General features: G+C 45.2%; 1 protein-coding gene across 2 annotated transcripts in view; it reads right to left on the bottom strand.

The window, feature by feature from the left end:
• The window catches only part of LOC146181270 (KICSTOR complex protein SZT2-like), a 183,198-nt gene that overhangs the window by 97,577 nt on the left and 66,199 nt on the right, over nt 1–19,422 (bottom strand). For both annotated transcript variants that reach the window (XM_084576322.1, XM_084576321.1), the window contains exons 22-24: nt 12,260–12,463; nt 10,818–10,944; nt 4,060–4,324 (exon numbers count right to left, since the gene is read on the bottom strand). In XM_084576322.1, the coding sequence (XP_084432448.1) occupies nt 4,060–4,324; nt 10,818–10,944; nt 12,260–12,463 (596 nt within the window). The remainder of the gene's footprint in view (nt 1–4,059; nt 4,325–10,817; nt 10,945–12,259; nt 12,464–19,422) is intronic.

Raw genomic sequence — 19,422 nt, forward strand, 5'->3', positions numbered from 1 at the left:
TATATCGTATGTCACTACTACGAAGAATGACATGCCACTTGATGCTGCCATTCACTGCATCAATTACGGCCGCGACGGTACGGACAAACTTCCGGTAGCCGCAAAAGTCGCCTGCTTGTGCGCTGCATGAACCCCTCAGACGTGCCCAAGTGAGGCAAATGAGTTTGCGCATAAGGTTCCAATTTACTGCTGCCGCAATTTTCTGTTGGTGGCTACAAAGCTTACGAAGCTATTCTCCATGTTCAAGATGAATATGCCTTGCTGTGCTGTCGTCTGGAAAGCCAGCAACAATCGGAAGTATGCAAACCAAACGTCATCACATGATGTTTTTTAGGCGGAGCTTAGTCCCCGAACTTTTTTTTTCTTTTTCTAATATCTCAGAGGGTTCAGCTGAGAGGGTAGAGAAGAAGCACCATTTTTAATCGTCAATATCTTTGGTGCCAATGAAGCTAGCTCAAAAATCCTTGTGATGGGATGGCTAGCGGAGAATTCTTATCCTCGTCCACTTTATTCAACTTCATTTTATGCCTTTTATGGTTCCTTCGTGCACTGACCTCACACAGCACATAAACACGTTATTTTTCACCTCCATCAACAAAATGACTGTCCTAACAGGGATCGAACCCATATCTTTGGGAACAGCAACTAAGCACCCTAACCACTGAGACACTGAGGCAGGTTTATTATCATTTTAGGCTGTGCATAATGCTTGTCTATGCTTCATCGTAACCATTTCTCTCTCCTACCTTTTGCCATACATCCCCTCCGTTGCTAACCTTGTCTGGTGCTACATTGAAGACCACCACGCGGTCCCGACTGATCCCAAGCCCTCCACTACTACAGCACCACTAAAGCACCACTTTCACTCCTTGCTACATCCCTTGCTCCATGGTACGATTAATGTATCCGCGAGTGGAATCCGCCTTTTGCACGAGTTTTCTACGCATGCGCGAAGTCGGAGCGGCGACCGACGTAAACACATTGGACGGCGTCGACGGCGTTTCTCGACGCCGCCAGTGCACAAGGGCTGGCGGCACGGTGGCCGTCACAGGCTTGGCAAAGCGATGCCAACCACATCTTCCGCGTACGGTTGCCACTCTCTAAGCGTGCCTAGATGAAAGACGCCATTTTTCAGGTTTCCTTCGGCGAGCCGCGGCCAACGACGACGTGAAGCTTGAATTAGGGCCACCAAACGTCAAGATGTGAATGGCCGACCTTAGCAACCGACTGCGTACTCTCGACTGTGCGAAAAACACTTCGTTACAGGTATGTATGCATCTAAAGAAAATGTGCATGATGAAAAGTATCTACCGGAGTTTGCACCACGCTTGTAACCCACCAGTGATAGCCGCAATGAACATTTGTTCGGCGCGTCTGATGGCGATGTATTTTTTCGTTTGTTTTCTTTATGTGCGAAGGGGCCGGGTAGCGCAGATATCACAGGTGGCTGTGTGCGCTAGACCACAATATTTAGCATGTTTTATCGCGACTGCCGCCTGACTAAAAATTTTAAAAAATTGTTGGCCGTTTGTTGTGATGCACCGCCGTTCGCGAGCCGAGTGGTTGAGCTGATCATGAGGCTCGCGAACGGCAGTGCATTAAAACGCCATATTTTTTCTTGTTAGTGAGGTGGCAGTCACGATAAAACATCCTAAATATTATGGCCTAGCGCACACAGCCGCCTGTAATATCTAAGCTACCTAGCCCTTTCGCACATAAAGAAAAGAAACGACAAAATACATCGCCTTCTGGCCCCGGTGCAACTAAAGCAATCACGCACCGAAGAAATCCTCATTGCAGCTATCACTGGTGCGTTACAGGCTGGGTGAAAACTCCAGTAGGTACTTTTCATCATGCATATTTCGTTTAGATGCATACATACCTGTAGTATCTGTGTTTTTGCCGCTCGGAGCATATGACGCACTTGACACTCTTGCACGACGCACAGTATTTTTTTGTTTAAATTAAAGGCTCGCTTTCGTGCACGCTAAAGCATTTGGATTTTGTTCCTTTGGTGTACGCAATCAGATGCACTTCGTTAGGGTGCTTGATAATCGTCGTCTTCGTCCAACCGTTTGCAACGGCAAGGAAACCGCCCGGCACAATAAATGAGTCTCATGGAGGGTTCATGCTCGTTCACTTGCAGAGTGGATCGCTCTGGACTTAGAACAGGGTTAGTTCCTGACCGAGATGCGCATCCAATATGTAGGAGATGCCCATGTGTCTACAAGTTGTTGATTTCGCAGAAATCGCGGCGGAGGCAGAAAGAAATGCTGTGGATCCTTTCACAACAAAATGACCATTCTCTGTGCACTGAGAACCTTTTCATCACTGCGACCACATCCGTTCCGACTCCTGAGGGCAGAAACCGGTAACAGCGCTGAATCATCCGTTGCCAGAAAAATGCCGCGCATTTTCTGCAGGTGTGCATTCCGGCCGGGACAATGCCCTTTTCAAGGGGTGTGCATATGTGCCTCTCTGCAGAGCTTCGGAGATGAAATCCTATAGCTTGTAGATGACGCGAGGAGGAAGTGGCGCCCGTTGCACGATGCCGGCGCCGCGGTGACCGCATTGTGCTCGGTAACTCAAGACACCCCGCGCCGCTCAAAGTCACAGGAGACGATTCCACCTAGCTCTGCAGCATCAGCAAATCCCTGGCTGCTTTGCCCTTTGAGATCCCTCTCTCTCTCTTCCCCCGCACTCTCCCATCTGCCGAAAACCTGCACGCTGAGAGCGTCTCATTCTGTCACGTCGAACACGGCCCGCGCTACACGCTCTTACAATATATGAAGATAGTATTGTGATGATGGTGATCGTGTGTGGGAGTGCTCGAGTCGAGAAGTGAAGCGCGGCCGCGTGCGGAGCAAGCCAGTGCGCGAGAGTTTGTTCGGGCAAGAGAACGGGACAGACGTTCCTGGGCGTCGCTGGCAGCTGAGTTCATCTTCCTGGGCCTGGCGTACAAGGCCGGCTCGCCAGCACCTGCCGATCACCTGGTCCGAGGTCTGGTGCCGCCCAGCGCTTCGCCAGCCTGCGAACGACTTTCGTAGGCAGCTCGATTGCTCCATCGTGCCTGGCCGCCGCACTTGTGCTGCCGCACTGGTGCCTTTGCAGTACCCGGGCGTGACCACCACAGTACCCCGGACTGCGAAGCAGATGCCGGACACAGACGCCGGAGCGTGGCCTGCCGCGCTACCGAGTCCTCGGGCGACTGGGCGTGAACAGAGCCCGCATCACACCCCGGCCGCTGGTCTTGCCTCAACCGGACGCCGAGCACCGGCGGACTCGCCTGCACCGGCATAGAGTGCACGAGCGGACGAACAGAAGTAGGACGGTTTTGTGCTTGGATATGTCCCACTAGGTAGCAAGCTAGGCTGTATGCATGTGTGTTGCCCGTGATACATTGGTCAAGAAAAGAAAAGCGTGCGTGTGTCTGTGAACCTGCTCTGTTACCTGCCGGAGCTCCTGAACGGACCTGGGCCCATAAGATAACATCACAAGTATATGCGTACCTGAGTTGTGAGTGGATTGTGAAAACGCCCTACATTCACCCATACTGCGTGAAGATATGCCGCAATCACTGTCACTACTTTCCGTCCTGAGGCCAAAAAAGGAGGGAAGCTTTCGCTTTCTACCTGCGTTGGCGTGGCCATTTCGTATGGTGCGCTTTCGCGTCATCTGCTACACTGCCGTTCAATGTGTTTCTCGCCCGCTCCCGCATGATGGCGCCACATCCTCCCGCAAAAGGCAGACTAACTGGGTCTGTTGGTACATCTTGGCTGCATAAAACAGCGCAAAACTGTACGCCAATAAAGTATCCAATGCAGAATGAAAGCATTACTATGTTTTTCCTTTGCCGAGACGAGTTTTCTCCCCTCCTCATTAGTAGCATCCAAAGTGCTTATTTTCACATCCCTGTGGCACAAGCAGCACTAAGTGGTGCAAGCAGAAAAGATAAATTAACAAAACAAAACACAGAGAGCAGTGCAAGCAGGTTTCCATGTATTCCTTTGGGGGGCACCAGATGCAGCTCCCCCAGTAACCAAATTGCAAAGCACTCACGTGATGGGGGTTGCCTGAAAGGGTGGCACAGCAAATGGCACAGCGTAGGCGTGCTGGTCGCGCGGCCGGTTGTGGATCTCGTGAGGCAGCAATGCCTGCTCCTCAAGGCCGAGGGGCACTTCCCGGTCGTGCATGGCTTGTAGATTCTCCAGCAGCTGCTCGTACAGCAAGTCGTTGGGCTGAGCCCGGGGGCGCCCCTCGCAATCGACGGGCCGGTTATTGGCACTGTCACCATCACCGCCACCCGTAGAGAGCAGCCTCAGTTCTGCCGGCACATAGAATACAACATAATTCTGCCTTTCTGGCTGCTATAACAGGGTTGGAGATGCCAAATTTTTGATGCGAACTGTTCCTGTGGAATTATCCACATAATGTTAGCAAACATGGATGGATAGCCACATAAAACTTGCTTACACCCTGCAAATAATTTATAATAATTTATAATTAATTTATAATTTATATATATTCTTCCATGCACTTTCAATTTCAGTTTAAACAGCCGAATGATGGCTGCCACGCTGCTTTGCGAGTGTGATAAATATTTAAAGCCTCCCAGGAATTCTTTAGACGATGTCGATGTAGTACACAGGGAGCTAATTCCTTTTTCTGCTCATCAGAAAGTTTCAGACCAAAAATTCCATAACCTTATTCTATAACATTTTCAGATATAATTAGACCTCTAATTTTTTTACAGAAAAATTTCAAATTACTTAACGCAAAAATAAAGTATAATCAGTATTCTATGCAAACCCTCTCATGCGTTAAATAAAGCAACCTATCCCATGTCAGGGGCCGTGCGCTTCACCTCGGTGGCTAGGGTCATCGAGGTGCTGGCTCTACCTCAAAACTCACAAACTGTTATCTCAAAGAGCAGTGAAGAAAAAAAAAAAAAAAAACCCGAAAAACTTGCGGTATATTTTTGCAAATATGGTACACCGATTTCGATAGGCGCCAGTATTGTGTCTCATCCCAGCGAGGTGTGTGGGCACATTACCAATAAAACCATAACTCCTGACGCACCAGCTTGCTTGAATGTATGGTAGAGCAAGCATGTCAAAGCCTTAGCCCAACTGTGTTCATTACTAGTTTTGTTACCAGTTTGAAGAAAGTTGAGACAATTATTATAATCAAATTATTCTCACTCCATTCCCACTGATTTCCAGACAAAATATCATAATCATCATCAGCCTGACTATACCCACTGCAGGGCGAAGACCTCTCCCATATTTCTCCACTTAACCCGGTTCTGTGCTAGCTGCATCCACTTGACCCCTGCGAACTTCTTAATCTCATCCGCCTACCTAACTTTCTGCCGCCTCCTGCTATGCTTTCCTTCCCTTGAAATCCAGTTTGTTACCCTAAGCGACCATCGGTTATCCTCTCTTCGCACTACATGTCCTGCCCATGCCCATTTCTTCTTCTTAATTTCCACTAGAATGTCGGTAATTTGAGTTATTTCTCTGACCCACTCTGCACGCTTCCTATCTCTTAATGTTACCCCTACCATTTTTCGTTCCATAGCCCTCTGGGTTGTTCTCAACTTAAGTAGAACTCTCTTGATTAGCCTCCACGTTTCAGCGCCATAGGTGAGTACAGGTAAGATGCAACTGTTATATACTTTCCTCTTTAGCAATACCGGTAAGCTGCTAGTCATAATCTGCTTATGCTAACAAAATATCATCAAAACAAAAACCTGAGAACATGGCTGCTAATAAACGTCACCAGACGTGTCACTGCTAATGAAGTCACTAGAGATCGTAGATATAGTATAGTCTATCTCGACTATAAGAACTCAAAAGGGACCACGAAACACAGTCGAACCCGGATATATCGAACTCGAAGGGGATCGCGAAATAGTTCGATATATCGATAATTCGATATACAGAAATCGGCTTGTGACGGCACTTACGATGCGAAAAAACGATACCGTATTTGTCGCGTAATCAACCCACTCGTATAATGAACCCACCCTCCACTTTTGCACCGAGAACCTGAAAAAAAAAAAAAAAAAAAATGCGTTAAAGCTAGCTCGCTCACATGCAAGCGATCTCAGCGACGAGCGGCAGCAATAGAGCGAAAAATTTTTAAATTGTTGGAACTGCGTCCCTATCGTTGCTCGAGCCACCGCGGCAGCTCAAAACAAGGTTTCCGTGTCGCCGCGGCAAAAATCGCGAGCGTTTTCGCTTGCATGTCCATGGCGCGATCACTCCGTTTCGGTTGTCTCATCCGCAGCTTATTTCTTGGCAGCATGACAAGATGCTGTGCAGCGATAACGTCGGGGCGCGTTTATCTTTTGATAGCTCCTGCGGTGGCGGGGAGCGAACTTGGCAGAGTGCCCCTGATGGCTTGATTGCACAAGCCTGGTTTTATTTATCAGGCCGCGCTTGGGGCGGGCGTCATGATCGCAGCAGCTGGCCGCATGCTTTCATTGATTCATACATGCAAGAATAAACGACTCCCGCAAAAAAAAAAAAACGAAAAAAAAGAAAAAAAAAAAAACGCCGGTTCTTAACGTCCGAACAGCACAACGATAAGAAAGGATGACTCACAAAAAAAAAGAAAAGAAAAAGCTGCCGCTTTTTAACGTCCGCAGGCGCCATAGAGGGTTCACAACACACGCTGGAGAGAGCGTCCGACGCCTGTCTGAATACGGGCTGAGCTAGCTTGGCGCATGCATAGCGCGTGCTGAAGGAGAGATATTCGCCACGAGATCGACCTAGCGGTGGTGCCACCGTCACTCCGGTAGTGTGGATCGGTAGCCGGCGGTGCTCGCAGAAACGCACGCTGCGTAGGTCTGCTTCCGAGTTTACGACGGGTTTGTTGGCGATGAAAACGTGTCTTCTGCAGTATTTCTGCAATATTGCAGAAAAACTCCAAGGATTTCGCCAATGCAGCAGAAGAAGAGCGGATTTTAGAAAAACAAAGCACGCAACCACCAGTCTTCTAGATTTACTTTGCACGTTTCTTGCGCTGTACCGCGCTCATGCGCCTAATGCTTGGGCCTGCCTAATGACAGCTTTGTTTTTCTTATCAACTTTTAAAAAGTTTGCGCGTGTCTCATGCGAGTGAGACCGGCGAATTTAGTGTCAAGCCCACGCAGATACAAGGTTCGTGCTCTGACCTGCAGTAATTTAGATTGTATCGAGAAAGCCTGGTTCATTATATCGCACTTCAATCGAGGATTAAGCAGGTTAAATGTAGCATTGGCAGCACACTGCATGGCGAGTTGCTTTAGACTGAGTGCACATCAACTCTGGCCCAGACAACCACGCACAAGTATTCCCCAAAGATGAGATCACGCCGACACTATACAGGAAACTTCGCCGCAAAGGAAAGCTGATTGTTCATGTGTACAGCGCTGAGTGGATTGAATTTGCCGAGATGCTTTTTGTGGCCACTGTCATAGAAAGTGATAGTGTATTAATGCATGCGCCACTAACTGTAAATGATTTCCTGAAACCGAGGAAAGTATAAGGGATTTCTGATGTGTGTGATGTTAATATATGTATAACGGTAAATTAGTAGTGTAACTATTTTGTTTTGCAATGCGAATAAATTTCCCCATGTGCGAGAACTTTTAAACACTTGACAGAATTTACAATAATCAGCGATTAATTTTCAGTAACGTTAAAGTGCAAGCTACGAATTACTCGCTTCGAAGACATCGTTATAAACTGCGCATGGGCACTGTCATGTTCTGGGGAGCAATTTCACAGGCTGAAAATTTCTTCATTACTAATTATTTAGCAGTGACTAAATCTTATGCGAAGTAAAATATTAGGGTTGCTTCCAAAACAGATGCCGGATATAAAACTATTCCGAAAGAAATGGAGGTCATCTTATCATGCGACTATAAAAATGTATTTATTCCCGAACTAAACACTGATATTTAAGCCCGCATGGAGCTGTTTTACTCCCCTTGTCAGAAATGACGAGTTTTGTCGGAAGACAGCACATGGACGAAAAGGGATTATAATGATTATAATAGGCTACCAGTAAAGTACATTGACCTAGGTGTATTATGTAATATTTAGGGTAACAATTAGGTGCAGGGAATATGTTTCCCAAACATTCGAGCATTTCTCTAAAGCAAAATGTGCCCACCAAAACTTTTACGAATGCACAGAAGCCTTCAAAAACAAAAAAAAAAAAAAGAGAAAAGAAATGCACATTGGCCCGGGTTTAACGCATGAAAGCGGTATCGGCTATGACGGATGATTGCAGAGGCTGGTTTTGGTGTCGTTTTTTTTTTCAGTATTAACACCACATTTACCACGTGGGATTGCTTATTGTGCAGTCAAATCGCACAGCAGAGGACTCCTTTCGAAACGGTTGTGATTGAATCCCCCGTTCTCGAAATCAGCAGTCGAGCGCCCTTACCCCTGAGACGCGGTACCGCGACAGAGGTTTAAAAGCAAAAAAAAAAAGAAAAAAGAAAAAAGTACTCACACAATTCTATCGTGCATACAGACGGCACAGTAGGCATAGAGTAGTCTGTTCAAACTGCATTCTGCTATATGAAGCAGTCTGCGGTGGCATATGTTTTAGTAGCTGCGGTATTCCGAACAGAAACGGGAATATGCGATTTCTGAGAGTTTGCATTAACTTTTATTGACGGCAACGACCTGTTTTGCTTTGACACGGCGGTAACGACAGTACCACTTCGTATGAGACATTACATGTTAAAGGATCTCAAGCGCCAAAGACCACGATGGATGATGTCCTTATCCAAGCATGACATGCTTGATACGGACAAGCATATATATTTTTTAATAAAGCGTGGGGTTATAGACTGTTCATATTTATTTTCCAAAAGGCATATAGGTAAGCAAAAGCTCACAGGAACTGTGAAACAAACAAAAACACTCCTACACGCCACATGCGCGCATGTAAATCACTGTGGGCTGGCACTCGACGCGAAAACGCATCCACACTGAGTAGGTTTCGCCGCTGAGCCGCAAGGTGGCGACTTTGCTCGATCTCGAGGCCAATAGCTCGGCAAAAGGAGGGCACACCCACGCACAAGGCTTGCAAACGTCATGTGTTGGCGCGCGGGAAACGATAACTGCAGATGCGCGCGCCTTCAGGGAATGGGCGCGGCGCTGCCCAGACCAGACCAGCCGTCACCGAACTGTCCCCTCATTCTTTCCGCGCGTGGCTTGAAAACGTCACACGGCAAACAGCCAAAGGTGATGCGATCGTCTTTGGGGAAGGCACACTTTCCAGTGCGTAGTGCGGAGTTCGATATATCGAACGACCGGTGAAATTAAGTTCGATATATGACGCGGCTTTCCTATACTTTAACATGGGATTTTCAAGGGGTATTCCGTGAGTTCGATATAACCAAAATTCGATATATCCGGGTTCGATATAACCGGGTTCGACTGTATTCCAATATGTCTAGATAATTCGATATAAAAAACATGCCAATTGACAAGCCTCTCTGTAACCCAGAAGTGTGAACACTGTGCACCCACGGTAACAGCACGCATCCTGCGGCAACGTGCTGCCTGGTGGCATACCGGCAACCCACCAATCGCCACCGGCGTGGCGACCCATGAGAAGTATACGTGCACACTCGGGCACTAAGCGTCACCTTTTGCGAGGCATCGAAAAGAAGACCACAATGGGCACACCTTCATGTGTTGCTCCATGAGCACGAGCTAGCGCACCAAGTACGTGGCAGGGGCAGACTGGAGTGTCGGAGTTCGCGTTTCTCGCAGCTCATGCTGTGTGGCACCCTGGAGTTGGAGCTCACATAAATAGCTACAATGGGCGAGGCTTTGCGAAAAGCCACTGCAGTTCATAACAGGTTTAATTCTGGGTTGGTACTTGTAACCAGAGTAATAACTAAATTAAAATTAGGGTACAGCTGATTTATATGTCGCCTTCAGCAGTGAATCAGGCTGCTCGAAAGCCGTCTCGAGCCTTCGATAAGGTATAGGCTGGCTTAACCACAGGACAATCGGTGCACTCAACAATGGTTTCCTCGCATCACAGCAGTGTAGAAAAACCAAGCCACACCGAAGGCTACTTTCAAGTGGATTCGGTGTTAACCTAGTCACGCGACTTTACAGCATTACTGCAGCTAGAAGCTGCCAAGAGCCACACAGCCTACCCCGATCTACGAGTGGAAAGTGATTGTCGGACAGCTGTTAGGAGAGATGCACCCCTTGGGGGATCCCGGTGTCCAGTTCTATATATCAAGTAATGTCCACTGAACGAGAGTATGATAAACGCGAAAAAAACTGCTATGCTTTTGAATGGGATTTTCCAGGGGACATTGTGAGAGTTCAATATAAGCAATAATTTGATAAATCCTTGTTTGATATATCAGGGTTTGAATATAATAATGCTTTAAAATTATATCTCAGATTTCCTTTTGGTTCCAACTGACGTCTCTATGAAACAAGCTTTACTGGCCACTGAAATTCTGTCAATCCGAGAATTTTTTGTGCTATGAATGTCCCAGCTTTTTATTTTTTTATCCTTGTAAAGCGAGTTTATTTAGTTAGAGACATTACAGCGGCTTACAATAAACCAAAACCAATACATTAACAGTTCAATAATGTTTTCAAGCACATCGCATAAAACCTGCCTATTTTGCTGCGGCAAAGAAAGAGTTAGGTAGCTTGAGTCACGTAGGACAGGGATGAGTATGCCATACTTTTTCAGCAAAGCAAAATGCTTTGGGTCAGAACACTCGCGCCAAACCATGCACGACACTATGCCCGAGCGTTGCTTGGCTCGGCCCTCACCCTGCATGAACGTCGAGAACAGAACCTCCGTCTGTTGGCACTTGGAGAGCAGTTTCATGATGCTGAACGGAAAGGGCACCACATTCACAGTTGGCTCTGGTGCGACTGGCTGGAGCAGGGGCATGTTCTGCACGAGCAAGGACAAACGGAAATGAGCTGAACTCGTCGTGTGCGAACTCAGCCGCAAATTACAACTGCAACATACAGCATAGTGTTATCAAAGCCAACATGACAACTCGAAGTGTTTTTGAGCCATTTGCACATGGTGGAGTTACACTCCTGGCCGCATCAAAGCTGACCAAATAATTGCAATAACCGCACAGAACACTGCACAGCCCCTATTGAGAGGGTGAAAGAAACCGCAGAATGCAACACTAAACCTCCCAACCAGGAGAAGATAAAAAGACAGAGATAAATGAATAAGCATACATTTTCACACAGCGTTGCCGGCAACATCCTTTTTCTATCGATTTCATTCCCATGTTTTGTTTAGTCAAGCGTTGTAACCGGCAGTCATTTTTTTTCTTTTTTTTTGCATCCCTTTTAAGAACCAATATGGCATTCCTACAGCCAAAATGAGAATGGAAATCGCAGGGTAAACATTTAGGGTCATCCCCATTTGGTTACCTCTTCAGAAATTGTGCAACAAAGGAAACACTGTGGGCCATTCAAGTACCAGATATCTCGTGCCTCACTTTTTAATTATTCAAAATTCTAATGTAGATACCCACTTGCTGCAAGTGCACTAAAACATGCTTATGGTCGGAGAGGTCGCTGATAGGTTTTGAATGCACAAAGTAACATTTTTCCGGCCAGGAAAAAATACAAAAGAAAAGTGCTCGATTTGTTGCACGTCTATGGGCACTCCGAAATTTGATAGATGTTACGGTTTGCCTCCATATACTGAAATCTCCTTCATATGTAAGGTGGTTCAATTTGCCTTCAACAGTTAGTGACAGAAATAATGTGTAAAGTCTGTCAGATTCAGTGGTGTTAGCTGTATGTCTCTTTTGCACCATGGTTTTAAAGAGAACTACAAAAGCGATGCCAGGTTTTCAGAAAGCTTGCATAAAGTTTGCAAAATCACTCTTTCCGGGTAAACAACTCATTTCCAGAAATGTATACATCTGGATTTCAGAACTGAAGAACAGATGGGTCACTTCTCTTTACAAAGAAGAATAAAAAGATCTTAGTTGACCAGATAAATTAAGCAAAGCATGTCTCTTTACATAATTTTTTCGCTTCCTGTGGAGACAAGGCTGCATTTTCTGCAGAAGCGGGCCTTTATTGCGGTTTGATTTATTACCCCAATCAAGACCTGCAAGCCAAAAGAGTATTCTAATGTGAATCAAGATCAAAATCCAGCAATAGATCGATGCTTGAAGACTAAGCTCACAAAAGCAGAGTTGCTACTCAAGTTATTCACAGCATTTCACACGCACCTGAGCAAGCGTGATGTCAGGCGTAGAGCGAGAGACAAATGACGGCTGGCCGCTCGCCAAAGCGGGGGTGACAGGAGGCGTCACGGGAGGCAAGCGTTGGGAGAGGATGTTTGCCGGACACGTCAACTCCGGCTTAAGGCAGCTCAGGTTGAGGTGCTCCAGTGTGATGAGCGATGACAGGCACTCAAAGTCCATCTCAAAAAGCTGAAATCCAGAAGGCAAAGACAAAGGAACAGGAAAAACATGGTCAAGTCAAGCCAAGAGAAGCTTCGTTTTCAGATTCAACGAAAATCAGTTAAAAATATTTAGACCTGTAGACTTTATTTCCACCACCCGGTCCAATCCAAAACAAGGCATTTTGGGTGAGCACATAAGGAATGCAGAAAACAAAATTCCGAGAGCACTGCAGACTCTGCAGTGGAGAAATGCAAAAACATTGCGTGCCCCTTGTCGAACACAACCAGCATTCCATTGAGCACATTAAAGTTCACCACCGTTCTGCAATTGGTATAAAGGAAAGGAAAGGTGCAGTATCTGTCACTCGCGAAATCCCACTACTATCATCCTCACGGTAGACAATAATTATGACGTGCGTTTCACGATCCCGGGCGTGGCGTAGTTGGCTTTCGAGGAATGGAGGTTTGATTCCCGTTGGAGAAAGGATTTTTATTTTTCTAATGACGTCATCAGGATGATTGACAAGTGGAACCTGGTATCCTGTGGAATCTATATGCTGTGTGGTGCAGCGTTCTAGGAAGCGCCAAATGAAAGGTATCGCACGGACGCCTAGATCGGACGCCCAGCGCGGTCAGCTTCGTATATGCATGAATCATCTGCTGACGTCATGAACAGTCGTGACGTCAGCAGATGACGTCACAGTCTCACAGTATCGCGCACAATCTCGCGGGCACTTCTCGCGAACGCACGGACACACTGGCGAGTCATGAGCCATTGAAAGCTTTCGCCTTAAAATTTCAACAAAATGCAAACAGGAAAAAAATACAAGAAAAACAACTTTGAAAAACTTTCTTACAGGCTTTAATTTTATTAGCAGTGAATTCCAGACTTTCATGCTAATGAATTCAACTAGTCTCTGACCATATATAGTACAATAGACTGGAAGAATAAAATTAGCATTAGCACCTTGTCTTGTGTTACAAAGAGGAAAAAGAACAAGCACGATGGGAGTGGAGAGTTAGTTGTTAATATACTATTTATCAAAAGGAAGAATTTATAGTCAAGCTGAAAGGAAAATTTTAGCACTCATCAAGTTCTTCAAACAGACTGTTGCTTGGATGATGCAGTAACTAAAAAGTCCGGAATGCACTGCCAATAGCGTTATACCTTGAAAAATCTTTATTTTTCCGTAATTTTTTTGTACAAGTAATCTAGGATGCTATTTCACTGTTTGTACTTTGTTTAAAATTTTGTTCGCACATTCCTTATACAGCCACACTAATATCTTGTTTTCTATTTGAACAGATATCAGACAATTTTGCCATTTTTGTTGTTGGCGCTTTGATGTTGCTGGCATTTTTTTTCTGTTTTAATGTTAGTGAAGTTACATGACTATGCTTAGTGCCGCCAACCCAACACGCCAGGAAATTACTCAGAATAGAATTCAAACATTTACTACCTCTATTTGAGAAATCTTGTAGGGATGCAAAATTCCAAAGCTTAACGTGGATTAAAATGTCAGGTAAGGAAATAGCAGCGTTTTTGAACAACACTGCGCTTATGGGTTTCAAAGTGTCGGCAATTACTGAGCGAGCTTATCCTACATCATCTGTGTGCTGACACTGAATGTTCTGTACAAGATTACCCAGCACAACAGACCACCTCTCCTGTTTTGGCAGAAGCAGTAACAATGCAACCCGATTTATGCTCAGAAGCAGGCGAACCAAGTAGCATGTCACTGGTCACTTTTGTCAGCACAACTAGGACATTCGTGAATGACATTTTACCCAGTAACTCTAAGCAGGATATTTTCGAAGAGCTCAGTGTTGCACAAAGTGTGAGAACACGGAGTCCTGTTATAGTTACCACTACGGTCATAGCTCACACTCAAGAAACTAAGTTCATGCTGCAGTGAGTTTCCGCGGTTGATCTTACATTATCTATGAATTATCTAAATACTACATATAAATCGTATCAACTATCAAGAGTACTATTGATAGTGCTATTGATAGAACTGTCAACTATAATGGCCTCAGCGGCCACTTTTCGGTTGAGGCAAAAATCTAGGCGCCCGTGTGCTGTGCAATATCAGTGAACGTTAAAGAACCTCGGGTTGTCGAAATTTCCGGAGTACTCCACTACGGCGTCAAAACCAAACCCAAACCAGAACTATCAACTGTTCTTTTACCACATTTAGTTTGATTATCAGTAGTATCGAGAGTACTAGCCACAGTTTTGCATCACTACCATGAGCGCAGAGCCATGCCAGGTGAGGTGAATGTTTCTCTCCACTTCCGCCTGTACTGCCCCCTTTTAACAAGACAAAATTATGGAGCACAGGTTGCAGAAAAACCAGCGTTGGTGGCTTGAACACTAAAATCTCCAAATGCTCGATAGGATCATGTCACAGCCACGTGACCTCAAGCATAAATTTCCAACAACCCACAAAGCTCACATTGAACATGACTCTTATGCATGGAAAGAAAGTGATTAAAACATCCTACACAACATTAATTAAAGGCCATCGTGATATTCAAGTGATTTCCCTTAATGAAAAAGTTTTGGTACAGGAAGGATTCAAAGCTACAACCTTTGCTTGGCAAGCCGGACAAGCTACCTGCTAGGCCACAAAAGGCATGCCTGCACAGCTTTGGAATGAGCGGGAATTTATAGCGTGTACAGTCGTGAGCAAAAGTGGTATACAGCACGCAGCTGGTGACAGGGTTCGAAAAAACTGCCTTCCAACATCACCTAGCAGTTACCTGGGATCAAGACAATCATAATCACGATGGCTCTCCATTTTATCTATATGTATCCGCCACTGTGGCTGTCCCTGGCTCTGCAACTAGATGGCATTTAGATGCAGTTTTGCGCACCAGGGGTTGAGGGGGAATGAGAAAGCGCACGTACTGGCCCGAGGATTAGCTACATTCCGGGATCCCAGTGACGACTTATGCGCAGCCCCGTACCCCTTGCGCGATGAGGAGCCCCTGCAGTTCGACGATGACCTTAACACCTACCAAGATATCCTAAATCATTACAAATCAGGCAGATCAGTACTACCAAAAGCGTGTAAGCAACTCACCAAAAGCGAGGAGGTTATGTGGCGTAAGCTACAGACTGGAGTATTCCCGAACCCCCAGCTTTACAGCAAGTGGCACCCGGAAATCTTTAGCCCCAGGTGCAAACGTTGCAATGGCATAGCGGACATGATCCATATGATATGGACGTGTCCTAGATTTTTAGAACCTGACCGAACAGATGAGTCCTGGGAGGCACTACTTCTCAAGCAGGACGAAAAAGGGCAACGAGAAGTCATCCGTCTTGCCCTGGCCGCTGCTAAGATCCAAGGGATCCAGGTCGACGGCTGAGGGGGAGGACATGGTTGGGACAGAGCTTCGCCTCGGATCCTCACCAGCCTTTTGACGGGTGCAATAAATGTTATTTCTCTCTCTCTCTCCTATAGTCACTCGATAGTTTGCAGAGTACCGCAAAGGTCACATCGCGTGCTGGCAACCATGACCAATGCAGCCATGAAGCTTCTTAATGCTCGAGGCATGCCTCTGGTGTGGCTATACTGAAGTCAAACACAGAGGCCATTTTGATAGCAGCATGGGAATTTGCCTGTGCATATCCTTAAGAGCCCGCAGCTACTTTAGAAACAGTAGAATTTGCTAACTGTGAACGGTAAGCTTGTATGGAAGGCTGAGCAACGGTCTGCATGCGGATCATTCCAGTCCTGCCAAAGAGCTCTATCGATTAATCCAACACCTTGCTATTCTGTTGTGATTTTTGTGATATTGCAATCACTCACACTTTCTTGCCTTCCTCGATTACCACCGTAAATAATCACATTGAGTGATTCTCTATGGCGATGCAAATCCCAGCTTACTGTACATCGGCGCACTTGCATGCGCGCACTTTGATGCAAGCTCACTCGTGCTTGCTCGTTAAACATTACTGATGCAATCAAAATCATCATCAATCATTATTACTCATCGCTAAGCATTGTTACTAATAAGTCGTCGTTTGACAAATTGGTCCTTTCGTAGTCTTGATTAGTCATGCCTAGTCATTGTAGTCATTACCACTCATAGCTAAGCATTTTAACAATTTCCAATCAGTTGCAGTCATTTCAAGTCATTTTACATTAATGGTCATTTTGTAGTCATGATGAGTGATTCCTAGTCACTGTAGTCATTAGCCCTCATAGTTAATCAATTTTACTCATTTCTAATCAGCTGCAGTAATTACAAGTCATCATCATCATCATCAGCAACACCTTATACTGGTTCAGGGTCGGCGCCCTTGATCACCTTCCTCCATCCTGTGCAATTCTGATAATCCAGTGTTGTGGCCGCTAGTCCGATTAAAAGTCATCGTTTGTCACATTGGTCGTTCCATAGTCACTGCTCATTTGCAATCAGTTTCAATCATTTCAAGTCGTCGTTTGAAATATTTGTTGTTTCATAGTCATGATGAGTCATACCTACTAATTGTAGTCATCACCAATCATAGCCAAGTATTTTACTCGTTTCCAATCAGGTATGGTCATTTTGTAGTCCTTAGCAGTCATGATGAGTCATGCCTAGTCATTGTAGTCATTACCACTCATCACTAAACATTTTTACCCATTTCCAATCAGTTGTGGCCATTAAAAGTCATCATTATTAGTCATTACCATTAGTCATTAAATATGCCGATGTCTATTTACAACTTTTATTCATCACCTATCCCCATCGATCGTATTCATTTTAATCTCATCTCCCTCCTCACATGTCCACTATTTGCGAGCAACACATTAGTGCACAGATGTGATGCACGAGATCACGCACACACATTTTCGCTAAATGAACTTCTTCTTACAGGAAAAGTACTTCTTACAGGAAAAACAAAAAACCTACTTAGAGGACAACAATTTACTTTACTCCAAACAGCATGGTTTTCGCAAAGGTCTTTCTACGGTAATCCAACTTCTCGAAACAACGCACGACTTTGCTACAGTAATTAACTCCAGACTTCAAGCTGACGCAATATTCATAGACTTCTCCAAGGCCTTTGACAGGGTGCCCCATTGTAAACTAATTAACAGGCTAAAGGCTACAGGTATTGACACTTACGTAATAGACTGGATAGCTGCATATCTTTCAAACCGCACACAGTATGTTAAAATAGGTGAATGCGAATCTGAAGATAGATGTCTACTCTGGGGTTCCACAGGGGTCAGTGCTGGGTCCCATTCTCTTCTTAATATTTGTTAATGAAATTCATTCTCATGTCGAACCTAATATAATGGTAAGGATGTTTGCAGATGACTGCGTCATCTACACTACAGTGCGCACTATTAACGACCAGATACGCCTTAATTCTTCCTTAACTAACATTTCCAGGTGGTGCCAAGAATGGGGAATGGAAATAAACATGAAAAAAAAAAACGCTTCCATGAGTATAACCCGAAAACGGGTGCCCTTAAAGTTTACTTATGATCTAATGGGAGTTCAAGTAGCAGAAGTCGACAGAGTTAAATATTTAGGGGTTACCATCACAAACACAATGAAATGGGATGCACACATCAACGAAACATGCATTAAGGCGTACAGACAGCTTGCATTCCTTTGGAGGAAACTTGCACGAGCGCCAGCTAAAGTAAAGCTAGCAAGTTATAAGTCCCTCATACGACCAATCCTTGAGTACGGCAGCATAATTTGGAATCCGCATCAAGTATACCTTGACAACCAGTTAGAAGCGATGCAAAACAAAGCCCTTCGGTTTATTTTTTCACAGTACTCGCGGCATGTCTCGGCAACCGCGCTGCGCAACAGAGCAGACGTCCAAACTTTGAACAGCCGGCGACGCATTGCTTCTTTAAAATTTTTTTACCTTCTCTATCATGACTGCATTAATATCAACAAACAAGAATACTTAAAACCACCATACAAACATTCAGCCAGAACAAACCATGACAGGACGATTAGGCCATTTATCACCCGCTTAACACATTTAAACATTCCTTCTTTCCGTCCATCATAGAAGTCTGGAATAATCTGCCACTCGACATTGTCTCCTCCACATCTGCAAATGAATTCATCACCAAGGTGGAAATATTTTTTGCCCAGCAAACTGCAACAATGTGAGCAGAGGCATTTATGCGGATTGCCCTAGCAAATCACGGAGTGCTTTGAGTGTATTTCATGTGCATACATTGTCGGTACAAAAATGTTCCTTGTTGTCCAATGTTCCTTGTTATTCCTTTTTTTTTTGTCTTCTAGGATGTATTGTACACTGTCTGTGAAATTGTGACTTTCTTTACCCACTCCTGTATGAGCCTGTCAAAAGGCTTACAGTATAAATAAATAAATAAATAAATAAAAACCCAGACGAGAAATCCAGCAGTTTCTGCACACGGACTGCGGTGAAAAGCGTCCACGCCGTGACTGTTTCGAAACTTGATGGTGAAAGCGGACTGCGACGCACCATGTGACCCATGCTGACCAATCAGTGGCGCAGCGGCACCGGGAAAAGAATTGCGGTACTCTGAAAATTATCGAGTGACTAGTTTTTTCAAGCTCCGCCTAAGGCTGCGTAATGTGTACCACTCCTGCTCACAACTATACATTATGTGGCCTTTCACATGTAGTGGTTTTCTTACAACTGTAAGCTGATAACTAAGTGTATAATTAGAAGGACCAATGTGAATGGGACCTGATATTGCTATGATGTTCCACTCTAATAAGAAATCCTTAAACGTCCTCCAAATTTTTATGGTTTTCTCCCCACACGTGCATAGAACTCTCTCTTGCTACAGTGGCGGTGCTATTGTCGTTGTGTATATCACCTGAAGAACAATGCATGCTCCTTCGAGTGGATGATCCATGCTTGTTGCTGGAAGGCGACTGCCATATCCAATCCATTCAGCATTACCACAAGAACAACCCCCCATAATATCAAGTAAAAGCAAATGGCACTACGATTTGCTGAGACAAGCT

This window comes from Amblyomma maculatum, chromosome 8, assembly GCF_055883805.1.
Source record: "Amblyomma maculatum isolate TAMU_Amacu chromosome 8, ASM5588380v1, whole genome shotgun sequence".
NCBI lineage: Eukaryota > Metazoa > Arthropoda > Arachnida > Ixodida > Ixodidae > Amblyomma > Amblyomma maculatum.